The following is a 16,327-nucleotide window of genomic DNA, read 5'->3' on the forward strand; positions in this document are numbered from 1 at the left end:
CAGCCCTACCGTAACTCTGATCTGTCCACATACCAACATGTTTTCTTCTATGAGCTCTGCAGGTAATATCCCATCTAGATGAACTCTATGAACTTTTACCAAAAAGGGCAACCAGCCCACTACTTTCTCTCCCAAGTGCAAATCTACTAGTTGGAGAAATATTTTTTTTTTTACAAATACCCAGCAAACAGCATAAATAGTATGGGAGTACATGTAAATAGCAACCAAAAACATGAAAAGATGCACAATCTTATTAATAACAAGAAAAATAAAAAAGATAACGAAGTTTTTAGGTTTTTAATTTTAAAAAATCTGTAAAATTATCTATACTATTATATATTGACAAATATTTCAAAAATTGATGTCCAACATAGTACAGGAAATGTTCATATACTTTTGTGAATATATAAACTGATACCCACTTCTGGGTATATATCCAAAGATAACAAAATCACTATCTCAAAGAGATATCTGAATTCCCATGTTCGCTGAAGCATTATTCACAATAGCCAAGGTATGGAAACAACGTAAGTGTCCATCAACAGATGAATGAATGCAGAACATGTGAGATGTATATGTATAATAGAATATTATTCATCCATATAATAGAAGGAAACCCTGCCATTTTTGGTAACATATGTGAACCTGGAGGGCATTATGCTAAGTGAAATAAGCCAGACAAAGAAAGACAAATACTGCATAGTATAACATACGAGGAATTAAAAAACAAAAGTTAAATTCATAGAGTAAAAGGTGGTCACCATGGTCTGGGGTGTGGGGAAACAGGAAGAGACTGGTAGTATACAAACTTAAAGTTATAAGATGACTAAGTCTGAGAATCTAATGCAGAATATGACTACAGCTAACAACACTGCCATGTATATTTGAAATTTGCTAGGAGAGTAGAACTTAAGCATTCTCAGCATTTAAAAAAAAGATAAATATATATGAAGTGATAAATGTGTTAATTAACTCAGGTGAGAATTCTTTCACTATGTATATTTATACCAAATCATCACGTTTACACTTTAATGTGTTATTATTGTATTCGCCTATACCTTAATAAAGCTATGGGAATAAAAGAAATAATCCAACATTTGGGGGAGTGGAGTTACAGACAAAAGAATGTCCCTTAACAGTATTTCTAATAAGAACCAATTACAAATTAATCCAAAAGAGACAAAGGAAGAGAATTTTGGCCATTTAAATAATGAAAAATATCTAAAAGTATAAAATGCTTATGTGCCAATCTAAATAATAAGATTTAATGGGAAATTCACAAATAACCTCGGATTTTATCTTGTCCAGGAATTAATTCTCTGAACTCTTTTCACCTGTCTTTAGCTTAGCACCCACTACATGAAACTGCAGTTCATGTATCTGTTCTCCTTTTAGACTCTAGTAATACTCACTGAGGGCAAAGACTTTATATTCCAGATCTTATTCAGTGCTGCAACCAGCAGATTAAATAAAGATTCAAACAAACAAAGAATGCACAGAGCAACTGGGAAGAAATACAACAAAATACTATGAGCAGTTTCGTCTAGATGGTTGGATTACCAATATCTTTGACCTTTATGCTTTCATTTTTCTGGTAATTATTACTGTTTATTTTGATAATCAGGAGGAAAAGCTTTATTTTTTGAAAATGCTGAACCCCTATCACTAATGTACCAAATAATTTACTTATCATTTAAGTACCTCTTAATAATTCCATACCTGTGCTAAGTAACTGTCAATGAAAGTCTTTGGAGATACCTTTCCTAGAATGGGTACACAACTTTATTTGGTCTAGTTAAAAAAATTATGAAGCTTTTGAAAGCTGTAGGAGAGTCTACCAGGAAAACACAGCAACTCCCAAACTTTGACAAAGACCAGTATGGCCTTTTTTCCAGGAAGCTATCTTCATCAAAAGAGCTCTAGAGGAAGGAAGCAGATAACATGTCCAATCACAGCAGACAAATCACTGGATCAACCAATGGGGAAAATAGATCTCCTATTCAGAACATCTTACTCTTCTAAATCAGTAACATATTTTAATTTGTTTATGAGGGTATCACAATCATCTTATTTTTGCTATTTTGCTAAACTTTTCCTTTTAAAGAAAGCAAAGCAATTAATTCAGGTTTCCCAAAATGACAATAACATAAGAAAGTGACAGAATTACCTATATAAGTTGATCTCCTCCAGCCAGAACTCAGATTTGTCTTAACCTTTAAATATGCTTTTTTTTAAAAAAAAAAAAAGGCCCAATATATTTATATGCCTAGACCACTGAAGACAACAAATGTCGTGAATAAGATAACATTCTAATCTTTCATTTAGATGGAATGAATTCAATCTGAGAATGATGTCTTGTCTCTCTATTCAAGTCAATCCAGAATCACAAAGCAGTAAGAACTAGCCATGAAATATGCCCACCAGGTGATATAATAAAGAAAATATTCTCACATAATAGTAATGACTATGCTAATGAAATGGGAGCTACTTCATTTCTAGACATGTGCACTTAAAAAAAAGGATCTCTGACAATAAAGTCTTACCTAGGTCCTATCATATTAAAGCAATTCAATGATTGGGTAAAATCAGTTTCTCTAGAACAAAGACAAAAGCACTTCTGAAAAAATAGTAAAGATCCCATGACACCATACACTGGAACTTTTCTATGGAAGATAGTATGTTACATTTTTTTAGTATCAATTTCAATTCTTTCACACAGAATACTGAATGCCCAGAATAACCTAGTTTAAAAATTATTACTATAACTCACATTGAAAATATAGGAAGATTAGCATCAAATAAAGAAGTAACCTGTTATATTTTATTTTCTTAAGCTTTTTTAAACTTGGAAGCAAAAATGCATACAATATCAAGTCTTCTACAATACTTTTAATATATCTGTAACTGCACTTATGATAATAACTAATCTTATTTTTAATGACAACTCTAAGCCAGAAGAAAATAAAAATAAGACCAGTGACAAAGCAAATTTACAATTTTACATAAAAAGCTGAATACATACTACAAATCATGAATAAAAATTGCAGTGTTTTTCAAAATGCAGGTTATCACCCATTCAGTAGATTGAGACCAACTTTTTTAAATAAAATAGAACAGAACAAAACAGAAAATATCAAAACACATTAACCCTTATATGACACAAGATGCACGGATCTCACATTTTAACATCTCTGAAACGCTAGCACGCACACAGTACTTTTTCACAAAGTTCAGAACAGTGGCCTTCAACTGCCCCAGTTCTACTACCAATAGAAATTAATGCACAACTAAGTTAAAAGGGAATAAATCCAGGGAACACAACAACAAAAAACTGCTTTCCTTAACCCATACATTTAATCAGTTTCTGAATCAGTCCATTTCAAAAGTATTAATTAGATCTCTCTCCTCTGTCTCCACTGTCACAGATCTTATCGTTGAGCTGGACTGCTGCAAGGATCTCCTGCTGGAGTAACTCCACTGGAGCCAGCTTCTACCCTACTATCAGACCTAGCTTCTTAAATATATTTATGTCGTTCTCCTGCTTTATAGGTCTGTGGGTTCCTTACTGCATATTAAACTCAAACTCACTAAGTTTGCAAAAGTTCTTCACCAATCGGCAGCCTCCCTTTCTAATACTTTGCAGCCCCTGCTTCCCCCGTTCCAGCTCCCCTACAAACACTCTCTAGCCACACATACCGAATCACTGCCTCCGAACAGATCAGGTTCTTTCGTAACTCCAAGCTACTTCCCTTCTCAACCTTCTTTAAGAGTCCCAGTACAGATTTAATTTACTCTAAATGTTTTCTCTGATTCCTCCAGATGGCGTTAAATAACTACTACTTTGTGCTCTTTCCCAATATATCATTCAAAATTCCATAGGAGCATTTACTAAATTAAATTAACCCATATGTATATGACTTTCTTCTCCCTCACCAAACTAGAAACAGTGAAAGAAAACTTTTTCTTTTTTTAGTCTCTAGCACAAAGCTGCACAGTTAGGTAGGATCTCAATAAATGTAGTCTTTATTACCACTGAGTACCCCATAAATGTTTGTGGTATAAAATTAAAATTTTGGAAACTTTATAATTAGATCTAAAAAATATTCTTCCCTTTAGAAGGAGTAAAACAGTTTGGTTTTTTTTTTGGCTGTTGCTGTGTTTATTTTTAAATCCAGGAGATTGTAAACTATTCCTTGAGTTAGTTTGCATCTAAGTATCTATTTAAAGATCAGTAAACATTTTCTAAAGCAGCTAAAATTATAAATGGTTTGAGAAGCTTATGGCCAAAATTCCTAATAAATACGGGAAAATAATCTCCAACAGGGTCAAAAGACAAAAAAACGTAAAAAAAAAAAAACTAAAATAGAACATTAAAACAAATTTTAAAATATCCATATTAATAGTAACCCGAGGGGGAGGGGGGACAGAAAAATCTTGTACTACACTGGAGAATATCTAGCTAACATGGAAGAAACTTAATAAGGTAATATTTATTTTCTTCATCTCAGTCCATTCCATTTCAATATTGTGTATCTCTAGGGTAAGTGACTCCAATAGTCTTATTTTTTTTCTTTTATTATAAAATGAATAGCACAGTTTAATGGAAAAGAATGTGGGCTGTGATATCTGGCTTTCTGGGTTCAAGTTCTGTACCACCACTCTTGAGCATTGAGACCTTGAGTGAGTCACTTAGACAATCTGTACCTCAGCTTCTTCACATGCAAAAGGAGAAAAAAATTATAGTACCTATTTTATAAAGTTATTGTGATAATTAAATGAATATGTAAGGACATAAAAAAGTGCCAGGAATAAAAACAGACCAATAGATCAATGGAACAAGATAAAAGGCCCAGAAATAAACCCACATAATGGTCAATTTATTACAAAGGAGCCAAAAATATACAATGGGGAAAGAATAGTCTGTTCAATAAAAGGTGTAAGAAAAAATGAACAGCCATAAGCAAAAGCATGAAACTGGATCCCTATCTTATACCATGCAAAAAATCAACTCAAATGGATTAAAGACTTGAACATAAAACTCCTGGAAGATAAAACACAGGGCGTAAGCTCCATGACATCGGTTTTGGCAGTGATTTTTTTTTTTGGATTTAACACCAAAGCAAAGGCAACAACAGCAAAAATAAACAAGCAGAACTCCATCAAACTAAAAAGTTTCTGCACAGCAAAGGAAACTATTAGAAAAAAGAAAAGGCAACCTACGGATTGGGAGAAAATATTTGCAAATCACGTATCTGATAGGGGGTTAATATCCAAAATATATAAGGAACTCATACTCGATAGTCAAAAAAACAAACAATCTGATTTAAAAATGGGCAGAGGTTCTGAATAGATATTTTCCCAAAGATAAAGAAATGTCCATCAGGTACAGGGAAAGGTGCTCGACATCACTAATCATCAGAGAAATGCAAATCAAAACTACAATGAGATATCAGCTCACACCTGTCAGAATGACTATTATCAAAAAGACAAGAAATAACAAGTACTGGCAAGGATGTGGAGAAAAAGAAATCCTTGAAAACTACTGGTGCGCATATAAACTGGTACAGCCACTGCGGAAAACAGTATAAAGGTTCCTCAAGAAACTAAAACTAGAACTACCATGTGATCCAGCAATCCCATTTCTAGGTATATATCCAAAGGAAACAAAATCACTATCTCGAAGAGATATCCCACCTTCCCATTTTTGCTGCATTATTTACAACAGCCAAGACATGGAAATAATCTTAAGTGTCCATTCACAGATGAATGGATAAAGAAAATGTGGTGCTTATATACAATGGAGTAGTATCCAATAGCCTTAGAAAACGAAAATCCTGGCATTTTTGACAGTATGGATAGACCTTAAGAGCATTATGCTACGTGAAATATGCCATACAGAGAAAGACAACTACTGTATGAGCATACCTAAAGGTGGAATCTAAAAACACCAACTCATGGAAAGAGAACAGATTGGTGGTTGCCAGGCACGGGGGTGGAGGAAATGGGTAAACGTGGTCAAAAAGTACAAACTTCCAGTTGTAAGTAATTTATAACTGGGGATGTAATTTACAGCATAGTGATAATAGTTAACAATATTGTATAGTTAACAATACTGACTATAGTTAACAATACTGTAGCATATTTGAAAGCTACTAAGAGAGTAAATCCTAAAGTTCCCATCATAAGGAAAGAACTGTAACTGTCTGGCAATGCATGCTAACTAAACTTACTGTAGCAATCATTTTGCAATATATACATATATCAAACTATTGTATTGTACACCTTAAACTAATAGTGTTGTATGTAAATTACATCTCAATCAAACTGGAATTGTCCCAGAGTTTGATCCTCTTCTGTCTTATCTGTAGTCTCTGCTGTCTTCTCTATACTCTCTCCATGTGATTACCTTTAAATGCCATATATTTATATACATGTAACTGTCAAAATTCATACTCCACCTCTCCCATCTCCCTACTGAGTTCCACATTTCTATACCCAACTTCCTACTCAACATCTCATCTGCACCTCTCTAAAATGCATCTCAAACTTGACATGGCCAAAAGAGAACTCGATTACACTTATCTTCTTCACACTCTTCCCCAACTCAGGAAATGACAACCACCATCCATTATAATTACTGAAGCCAAAACTAAGATATCATCTTTGATTCCTCTTTCCCTCATCTGCCACCTCCAAACTATCAGTAAACCTGTCAGCTTTATTTCTCAAGTATATTCTAAACTCCTTTTCTCTCCAAATCCAATCTTAACACTTTAATCAAAGCCATCATCTCTCACCTAGTAATTACTGCAATGATTTATTAACCGGCTTCTCTACTGCTATTTTTCCCCTACCCGTCCACAGTTTCTTCCCCAACAAAAAAAGCCAGGAGAGACCTATAAAGACTAAAGACAAGAATTGTCTGCTTCATTCCCCCAGTGCATAGAACAATGTCTGTCTCATAGTAGACACTCAATGGGCTGAATGGAAGAACAAGCATCTCCCTTACCCTTTCACAGGTAGCTTCTCCTCATGTAGAACAGAATCCAAACTTCTTACAGTGCCTTCCATTATCAGGTCTCCCTCACCTCACATACCTGCTCACTATGCTCCAGACTTTCTGGCTTTTGATATTCCTTAAACAATCCAAACCCACTTCTACCATGGAGCTGTTTCTGTATCCTCCACCTGAACACTCTTCCCCTCGTGTGTGGCTCCTTCTCACCATTCAGGGCTCAGTACAGTGTCACCTCCTCAGAGAGCCCTTCCCTGACCAGCCTGCACCAAGTAGGCTTCTCCTCCCATCCTCTACCATTTCACTCAGTTTCCTTTCGTTCGTAGTACTTAACACTGGCTGAGTTACTAACACTTGCTGCTAACACTTGCTGTTAGCTTACTTATAGACTGTTTATCCCCACTATAACGTAAGCTCCCTTGGAGATGGGACCGTATCTTTCAGATTCAATGATGTATACCTAGAGCCCAATGGTACAATGCCTACCACTCATAAACATTTACCAAACACTTAGGTGCCAAACACTATGCTAGGTAACAAAAAATGGATTTTTTTAATCAAAGAAAAATAGATAATGGAAGTAAAATATTGGTATAATGAGCAATTTGATGTTCTTTTTATGTAGATCATTCCCATTCTTAAAATGAATAACCTTATGCAATAAATTCCACTTTGGGGGCGGCCAGTTGGCTCAGTTGGTTAGAGCACAGTGCTCGTAACACCAATGTCGCTGGTTCGATTCCCACATAGGCCAATGATCTGTGCCCGCCACAACTAGACTGAAAACAACAACTTGATTTGGAACTGATGCGTCCTGGAAAAACACACTGTTCTCCAATATTCCCCAACAACAACAAAAAATGTTTATACATAAATAAATTCCACTTTGTAGAATATTATTTTGCTAGTGTGAAATATGAATATCCTTAAAGTAGAAATAATAATTAGTATCTAATTGTAGCTTTAGAAATTATCTAGAATAATCACGTGCTTCATTTTTCAATGCACAATTTGAGGGAACTAATTAAGCTTCCACTCAATAAATAAAATACTACCTAGGAGACTTCACATCTTCACCTTTTACTTAATATATATATATTATATATATATACACACACACACACACACACACATATATAAAAAACACATTTTATCCAGTCAGAAAAATCATGACTCTATAAAGCCTTTCTGTGCTCAAAATGCAGAAATATTTTTCACAATATGAAAAAAGAGGTTGTCAACTCACCATTTATTGCCTGGCCTCAAACTAATTTACCAGATTCATTCAAGCCAAGAAGTGATTGAATTTCAATTACTAATCAAGTTCATTTTACGAAACTCATCACTGAAGTTGAGATTCACTCCTCACCCCCCCCAATTCCTATTATAAAAGAACATGTCCAACTGAGTTTAAGCGAAAGAGTTATGTTTCACTGTTACCACAGTACTTTTAGGTCCATCTAATTCAGAACCACAGCAGCAAACCTTAGTATTTGATGTAATCATACCAGTTATTGCTACTACCATTATGACATCACTAAACACCTTACAGTAATGCATCAACGAGGAAGAGGTAGATTTAAAGCTCCAGGCACTGAACAAATAACATTTCTTCAGATCATGTGTCTTCCGTAAACATTTTATTTTTAGCACATTTTAAAAACAGTCATATCCTACCTTTAAATGTTCATGGTGAATATATTAGTATTTCATGTATAACGAATAAACAGGAACAATTCGGTATAACTAGATATAAGTACTCAAAATATCACTTATACCATACTAGATTTTTGAAGCCTAAAGGAAATTCATCCATTCTTCACCCAACTTGAAATTATTATACATTTGAATACAGGATATTCTCAAACACACTCAACCAAATGCATAAAAGACGTAACACATGTTCTATTTAAAATTAGCTTTCTAACCACACTTGCCAATAGAAAAAAGGGGGGGGGGTGTTTGATTGTACGGAAATAAAATATTCATCTAATTTTCACTTATAATATAGTTACTCTATAAAGCTGAAAACTTGTTGATAAAGTCATAATAAAATTAAATCCTAAAGCAAAGTTTAAAAGTTCAGTATTTTCCAAACCACATGTTGTTATTCCTATTTGTTTTTATTGTTATTACCTTAAAAAGAAAGTTTCCTCCAATCTTTTAGAATATTAGTTCTATGTTACCTGTGGTTTTCGCTTTAGTTACATATTTGTATAAACAAACCAGTTTTAGGACACCTAAAATATCCCTGTTTTTACACTGGCTCTCAGGACTAAAATGATTGCTGATAAATTCAATCAGAAGTCTGGTTTCCTTTTTTTCAGAAAAGCCCTAAAATCACTTAACTTAGTCAAAAGGCATACTGGACAATATTTCAAAAATATAAATTTTCTTCAAACTTTCAGAAAGGAAAAAAAAATCCCTACATGAATCAACTGAGAGGTCATTATCTTGACCTTTACCATCTGTTCATTTGCTAAAGAAACCACACTTAAAAGTTTTTCATCTAATGTATAACTTTTTAAAACTAAATTTTAAATAGAGAATAAACATAACAAATAATTACGTCATTATTACTGTGGAAGTAATCAATTATCAGCATAGAGCTGAAAAAAATTCCTGACTTACAGTTTGTCACTGTCAAAGCTGAAATAAAATACATGCTTTGTAAAGATATACTGTCCAAATTCCTTAAACTGGGGTAGTATTTATAAAATACCTTCTTTCATTATATTCTTTGCCACAGCAAAGGTTTAGAGACTACAATATAACCTGTCTTCAGTTACTTAACGTCTAAGCACTGTTTTCTTTCTCACAGAAAACAATGGAAAAATTGATACAATGCTTTAGTGATAGTATATCTCCAAACATATTATTACAAATAAATTTTTAGAGGTTAAGTTACAAAGGCATTACAGAGGACTTTTGACATGTATGAATAATTGAAACCACTCCCTCTAGCCCCTTAGGGATAAAGAAATATCTTCTCACTCACTGAAGTTACTTTGATTTCAGAATTTATAACTACACAGTAAGTACCTCTGAACTGCTGTCTCCTCTTCTTAGGACAAATATTATACATTTTAGAGAAAATAATTCCCTACTTATATTGTTTCCATGAAACTCATGCCTACGTTAAATTCTATTATTTCTAAAAGTGTTGCATGACCAAATTTAACAGAATGATTTCAAATCTAACCCTGGATTGCTAAAAAGGTGGATCTTAAGTGTTCTCACCAAACACACACACACACACAGCAACTATGTGAGGTGATGAATATTGTAACTACTTTGATTATGGAGATCATTTCGGAATGTATACATAAAAAACATTAAGTTGTACAACTTGAAATTATATAAAATTTCTATTTGTCATAGAATTGCATTATTTGACACTTTAAGTAGCAATCTGAGTTTGTAGCTGATATCTATAAATAGCAAAAAATATTACCAGCAAAAAATCACTTCTAAATGCTGCTTGTTTTGTTTTGTAGTCTTGAAAATGTTTACAATAATGTCAGTTACACAATTACAGAGCAAACATTTTGTGGAACAACGTTGCTTAATAGTTGAGTTCCAGAACCATCTAATATTGTAGAAAAAATGTATATATGTAAATATGGTGGGGTTTTTTCTGGATAAAATGTTCATATAACTTTCAGCTTCTCAAAGAGGTCCAAAACTCAAATTAAAATTAAAATGCCTGGAGGAAATGTCAACGTTAGACTGCTTGTCACAGGCAACCCAAGCCTATTTTTTTTTTTTATCCCCTATCAGGGGAAGATTTATCCTAATTTGGAGGCTCCTACACAACTTCTGAGCGATGCAGGCATGAAATAAATGGCTGTCCGACACAAACAGATCCCTTTGCACAGCCAAGGCGGCAAACCCCAAATTTTGCTTGAAGGGGAAACGGGGAGGCAAACGGATTAACACCCTCGTTGCTCAAACATCGGTTGGCTCTTGCAGGACGTGTCATCCCTTTACTCCGAAGAGGGCTGCGGGGCGGTGACCAGATTTCAGTGAGGGGCTGAAGTCCCCTTGGGAATCACTTGCAGCGACGGCATCACAGCAGCCGCCCCCGACCCCCAACGCCCCTAAAGTAGAGGCTGCGGGCGTGGGCGCAGCAGACCCTGGCCCCCCGGAGGCGCACTCTAAACCGCTGCCGCAGCACGGTCGCAGCGACCTTCCCGCAGGGGCTCCCCGGAGCCCCGTTATCCATGTCCGCCACACACCCCACGAGGGAAAAGGAGAAGGACAAAGCCCAAACCAAGGCCCCGGAGAGCTTCAGATTGGGGCGTGGGAGCCGTGATGCCGGGCGGACGGAGGCCCGCCAGATGTCAGCCGGCGCGGCCGCGGGGCCGGCAGCTGGGAGCAAACACGCCGCGCGGGCGGTCGCGCGGCGGCGTCGGGGCGGCGGCCGGGGGCAGCCAGGCCTGAGGAGGGAGGGGAGCGGCGGCGGGGTCCCGAGGCGCGCGGCGGCGGCCGCGACCCCCACCCTAGCCCGGGGGACTGTCCCGTTACTTACCCGCTGGGAAGCTGCGGGCTCCGCCCGGGCTGTCTCGGCCGCCGGCCTCAGGGGCCAGGAAGCGCCCCCACATCGCGGGCGGTGGGGCCGGGGGCGCCCGACTCCCCACGTCCGTTCTCCCCCGCCTTCGCCTCCTGCTTCTTCGGGCGGCGGAAACTTGTTGCGGAGCCTGGGCCGCGGCGGCACCGGCGGAGGGCGGGTTGGCTAACGGCTGCTCAAAGACCGGCGGGGAGCACAAGGGCCAGATTCGCCGCGACTGCGGCGGCGCGGCGGCTGCCATGGCCGAACCTGCTGGACTGAGGCCGGGCCGGGGAAGCGGCGGGCTCCACGGGGACGGCTGCTCGGTTCCAGCTGAGCTCCGGCTCAGCGGCTCCAGGCGAAGTTGCAGCTGCGGCTTCTCTCTGCCCCCTCCGCCCGCGGAGTCGGAGCCCGAGCTGGGCCGGGGGCGGGGCCTGGAGGGGGCGGGGCCTCGGGCGCTTACATAAGGCGTGCGCTGCGCGGGGCGGAGACTGCGGGCGGGTCGCCGTGGGTACCCTAACCAGCTTTTGCTCTGCCAGTGGCGGCTAGTTTGGCCCGACCACCAGCTGCATCCCTCTTTCCCCATCCGGCGCCCTGCGAGATGAGAAGAGGGGCAATAACGTGGCCCGGGGCCCTTTCTTTCAGTACCCCCACTCCTTTTGGTAATCTGTCATGCCCTCCGGGACACCTCTTGGAAAGACACCTGGAAGACCTGCCTTCTAGCACTAGTGCTGAGATAAAGAGACCAATCCGGGAAGGGTTGGGGACCTCCCAGTCTCATTTGGAATTAGGATTAAATCATCATAATGAGTTACATAAGAATCGTTTATAAATCATTGCGGGGGGGCGGGGATAGAAAAGAGGTCGTTTTCCTTAACTCGCATATTCAATGGAGGGGGAGAGAGGTAAAAATAGCTGCAACACATGAGATGTGCACAGTTAAAAGCAGAGGCAAAAAAAATACCCAAAGGTGATTAGTACCAAGGGGTTCAGGGAAGAGCCGTGAATTTTAATCCAGTAGCCCAGTTGTGGGGACAGAGTCCCAGAGAGCAGCTTCCAGGCTCTTGGCCTCACATGGAAAAGTGTTGGGACAGGTAGTAGATGGCCATCATCTGTAACTCATTGGCCATCAGATGTTACCAGTTAGCCATTAGCCACTATATAACTGCCGTGGCTTTGTTAGGAGGTTGGTTGGTAGAGAAGCAGACGGCAGATTGCGGATCTTGTGGCTCTTGCTTCCTATGTCTCCAACCAGCCACCAGCGAGACTATAGCAGTATGACGCCCCTATCTATGGATCTGTTGGTGTTCCTGTTTGGCCTCTCCATATCCTGCGTTCTTGTGTGGACGCTGCATTACACCAATGTTTCAGATACCAGAAAGGAGTCAAATGGCAGCAAAGTCTGTAATGGGAGTGTAACTCCTTTTACCACCCACACTGTCGTGTTCCTCCCCCTGCCTGGTCAGTTCTCACATTTCATCCTGAACCCAGAGAGCATGAGCAAGTATCCGAGGAAGGACAAAAGGGTGTGGCATCCACTATTATAAATCTTACTTCTCTTTGGCAATATTATAATCCTTCAAACATTTAGATACAAAATAATTCATTTAATAAATATTGGTCGAGCACTGCTAGGAGGAATAGTCTACTCTTGGCGGATGAATCAGAAGTAAACCACAAAAAAGTCCCTACGCTCAATAGGCTTTGAGTCCAGTGATGTTTTTACCTGTTTTTGAAGTTTGCTAACAAGTTTCCTATTAACTGGGAAGTACTCCTTCGAATTTTAGAGGTTAAATTTAGAGGTGTGTAGTCTATCACTTACCACATTTGTGTTGTAATTCATCTGATTCCAGTTTTTACATTTAGTCTCCCTCTGGTAGAATTCCACTTACTTTCTCCAAATTTTAAGCAGTTGGCCAAGGTTCAACTGTATCTGAGAACAGAAATTAACAGAAACATCAAAGAAAAATGTGATTGTTTTCTCTTCCTGATTTAAATGTGCATTAACTCATTTAATAGGACACTTGAATAGGTTCAAAAAGAAACCTAGAAATATAAATTCCAAAAAGAATTATCAGAAGCTATAAAACTACAGTTGCCTGTGAACAACATGGGTTTGAACTATGCAGGTCCACTTATATGCATATTTTTTCCATATACATACAGTCAGCCCTCTGTATCCCCAGGGCTTCAAATCTACAAATTCAACCAACTGCAGATGGAAAACAGTATCTTCCATCCGCATTTGGAAATCCTTGGATGTGAAGGCTGACTGTATACATTGTCCTACGCCATTTTGTGTAAGGGTCTCAGTGGATTTGGGTATTCTGCAGGTTCCTGAAACCAATCCCCCGTGGATTCCGAGGGACCCAGGGAGTCAAAAGTTATACCCTGATTGCCACTGGGTAGGAGTCCATGCCCCTAATCCCCACATTGTGCAAGGGTCAACTGTATAGCAGTTTCCTTTTTTTCATGATTTATAGTTACCATAACCTCATATTAGTTACATTTATTAAATATCAATCATTTTTATACAGTTCTAAAAAATGTATGAACTATTACTGCCATATCTTGGTCCTCTGTGATTTAAAAATATACTTATTTGTTATTCCAAAACTCTGATAACTTCCACTCAATTCAAAGCAGTATTTTTAAAAAATTATTTACTCAGGTTTTTCTACATGATTTTATCCATGTGAAAGGCATGCTATTACACACCAAAAAAAAAAAAGTTTATATGAAGTTGATACTATATAAGATATTTCAACGTGTTTTTCAGTTTTTCAGCATATAGTAAAAACATGTTGCTATTTTTGGCAGTTGGCATCAAAGATAAAATATTTTTGTGTTCCCACTATTTAAACTTGGAAGGACAGAACTCTAAACCAATTAAAATAATTGAAATATTAAGTGAAAATTTATATGAAGTAATAGTATACGAAGTAAACTGTAACCATCCATTTTTCAATGATATGGATTCTGATTATATACTGAACTAACATTTCCCCACACATCCATGACACACCCAGTATCCATAGTTCTCAGAATGATTAAATTTATCATAGCACAAGATTGTAAGCAGAAATAATACAGTAAGTTATGAAAATAGTGACTGTGTATGTGTGTGAATATATATAAATTTGTTGCTTACATGAAATTCAGATACTTAATGTTTTGTGAGGGACTTTTAAAAATATAAACTAGATCACAAAGAGGAAAATAGTACCTAAAGCACCATATTTAGTATCAAACCATATTAAACTCTTCATTTAAAATATTGCATTCAAAAAAAGGTTATTTAAAAATGAAAGATAAATGTTGCATTCATAAATCTTAAATTCTTTGGATATGAATCTCTAAACAGATTAAGTTGAACTATCTTACATGTAGTTTTCTTACATAAATTTATCACACTTGGCAAATTACCAGAGAAATAAAGAGTGATATAACAATGGATAAAAGTAATATTTTAAAAATAAAAGAAAATCTTGTACATAATACGGGGAAACCTCAAGAGAGGTTCATGTTTACAAAAATGTAAAATAGCAAAACCAAAAAAATGTAGAAAAATTAAACCAATCAATAATAATTGAAATAGTTCCTAAAGAACAATTGCTATTTAGTAGAAATAGATTTGTACATAAAGTCTAAAATTCCAAGGAACAGTTCATTCTGGTGTATCAAGGGTGTAACAAGGACCACAGCATATGAGTATAACCTCTTCCAGACCATAAAAATGACAAGTTAATGAATTTATTACGGGTTGTTATAATTTCAAATAATCATTTATAATAACAAAAAAAAAGGAAAAGAAAACTAAGAAACTGTCTTTTGATGATGGATTTGAAAATTTTAACGAGATTCCTGGCAGATACATTCAACTATACAAAGGTGAATAGGAAATATATAGGTTACTTAACCTGTCTGTGCTTCAGTTTCCTCATTTGCAATTTGGGGGTTATAATAGTAACTACCTTGTAGGATTATTGTGGGGATGAAATGAGTTAATATATGTAAAGTGCTTAGAACATGTAAGTGTGCAACTACATTGGTAATATAGGTATGCAGTCTAGAAATGGAGCTCTGAGAAAAAATAGCATCCATTGGTATATCCAGGTCAGTTACAGATGATGCTTTGTATACATGTATCATAATGGAGTAAACTACTGATTGACATCTTTTCCTGATGCTTTGACATTACTATTATACAAATTAGTCCAGGGATTATGATGAAATGGTACACTCTTGAGAAATATTTACCAAATTCTTTGGGGCCAAGTTTATTGATGCCTTCATTCTAGGCTGTGATTCCCTGAACTTCCCCTGTGGATGTCTGCTCAGCTACTGGGTTTCCTGCCCTACCTGGCACTACCAAAATAGAGGAAGGAAGCTGTGGAGAGGTGGCCAGATGGTTTGTCCAAGCCAAGGAGGCAAGGACACCTTATCTCAAGTCCCTGATTCCTGGGAGATACAGAAAATGAATTCCACCTGCACCTATGACTCCAGAGTTAGGTTGCAATGGCCAATGAGAAAATAGGTAAGATATGTACCACTGAATCACTGAGTAGTCCTTTGGCTGGGAGGAGAGGCTGGGAGGGATGGAATTCAGCCAAAAGATGAATCTTCCAAGGGACCATCAATGTTTACTGGAACTGCTTAGGACTGATGTCTTTGTCAATGGAACTTATTATGGTCACTATCTGGTCATACCGTGTTTCCCTGAAAATCAGACCTACCCTGAAAATAAGCCCCAATTAAGATCA

General features: G+C 37.6%; 1 protein-coding gene across 2 annotated transcripts in view; it reads right to left on the bottom strand.

Annotated features, from left to right (window-relative positions):
- Positions 1–13,495, bottom strand: part of CEP85L (centrosomal protein 85 like) — a 105,079-nt gene extending 91,584 nt beyond the window's left edge. The window contains exon 1 of one of the 2 annotated variants that reach the window (XM_033103002.1): positions 13,387–13,495. Coding sequence is in view for 1 of the 2 variants with exons in the window: in XM_033103001.1 (XP_032958892.1) it covers positions 11,547–11,826 (280 nt within the window). In the remaining variant the exon portion in view is untranslated. Of the gene's footprint in view, positions 1–11,546; positions 11,961–13,386 lie in introns of those variants that run through there. The other variant, XM_033103001.1, reaches the window with a different exon arrangement.
- Between the last annotated feature and the right edge of the window lie 2,832 nt (positions 13,496–16,327).

Source organism: Rhinolophus ferrumequinum, chromosome 3 (assembly GCF_004115265.2).
Source record: "Rhinolophus ferrumequinum isolate MPI-CBG mRhiFer1 chromosome 3, mRhiFer1_v1.p, whole genome shotgun sequence".
Taxonomy (NCBI): domain Eukaryota; kingdom Metazoa; phylum Chordata; class Mammalia; order Chiroptera; family Rhinolophidae; genus Rhinolophus; species Rhinolophus ferrumequinum.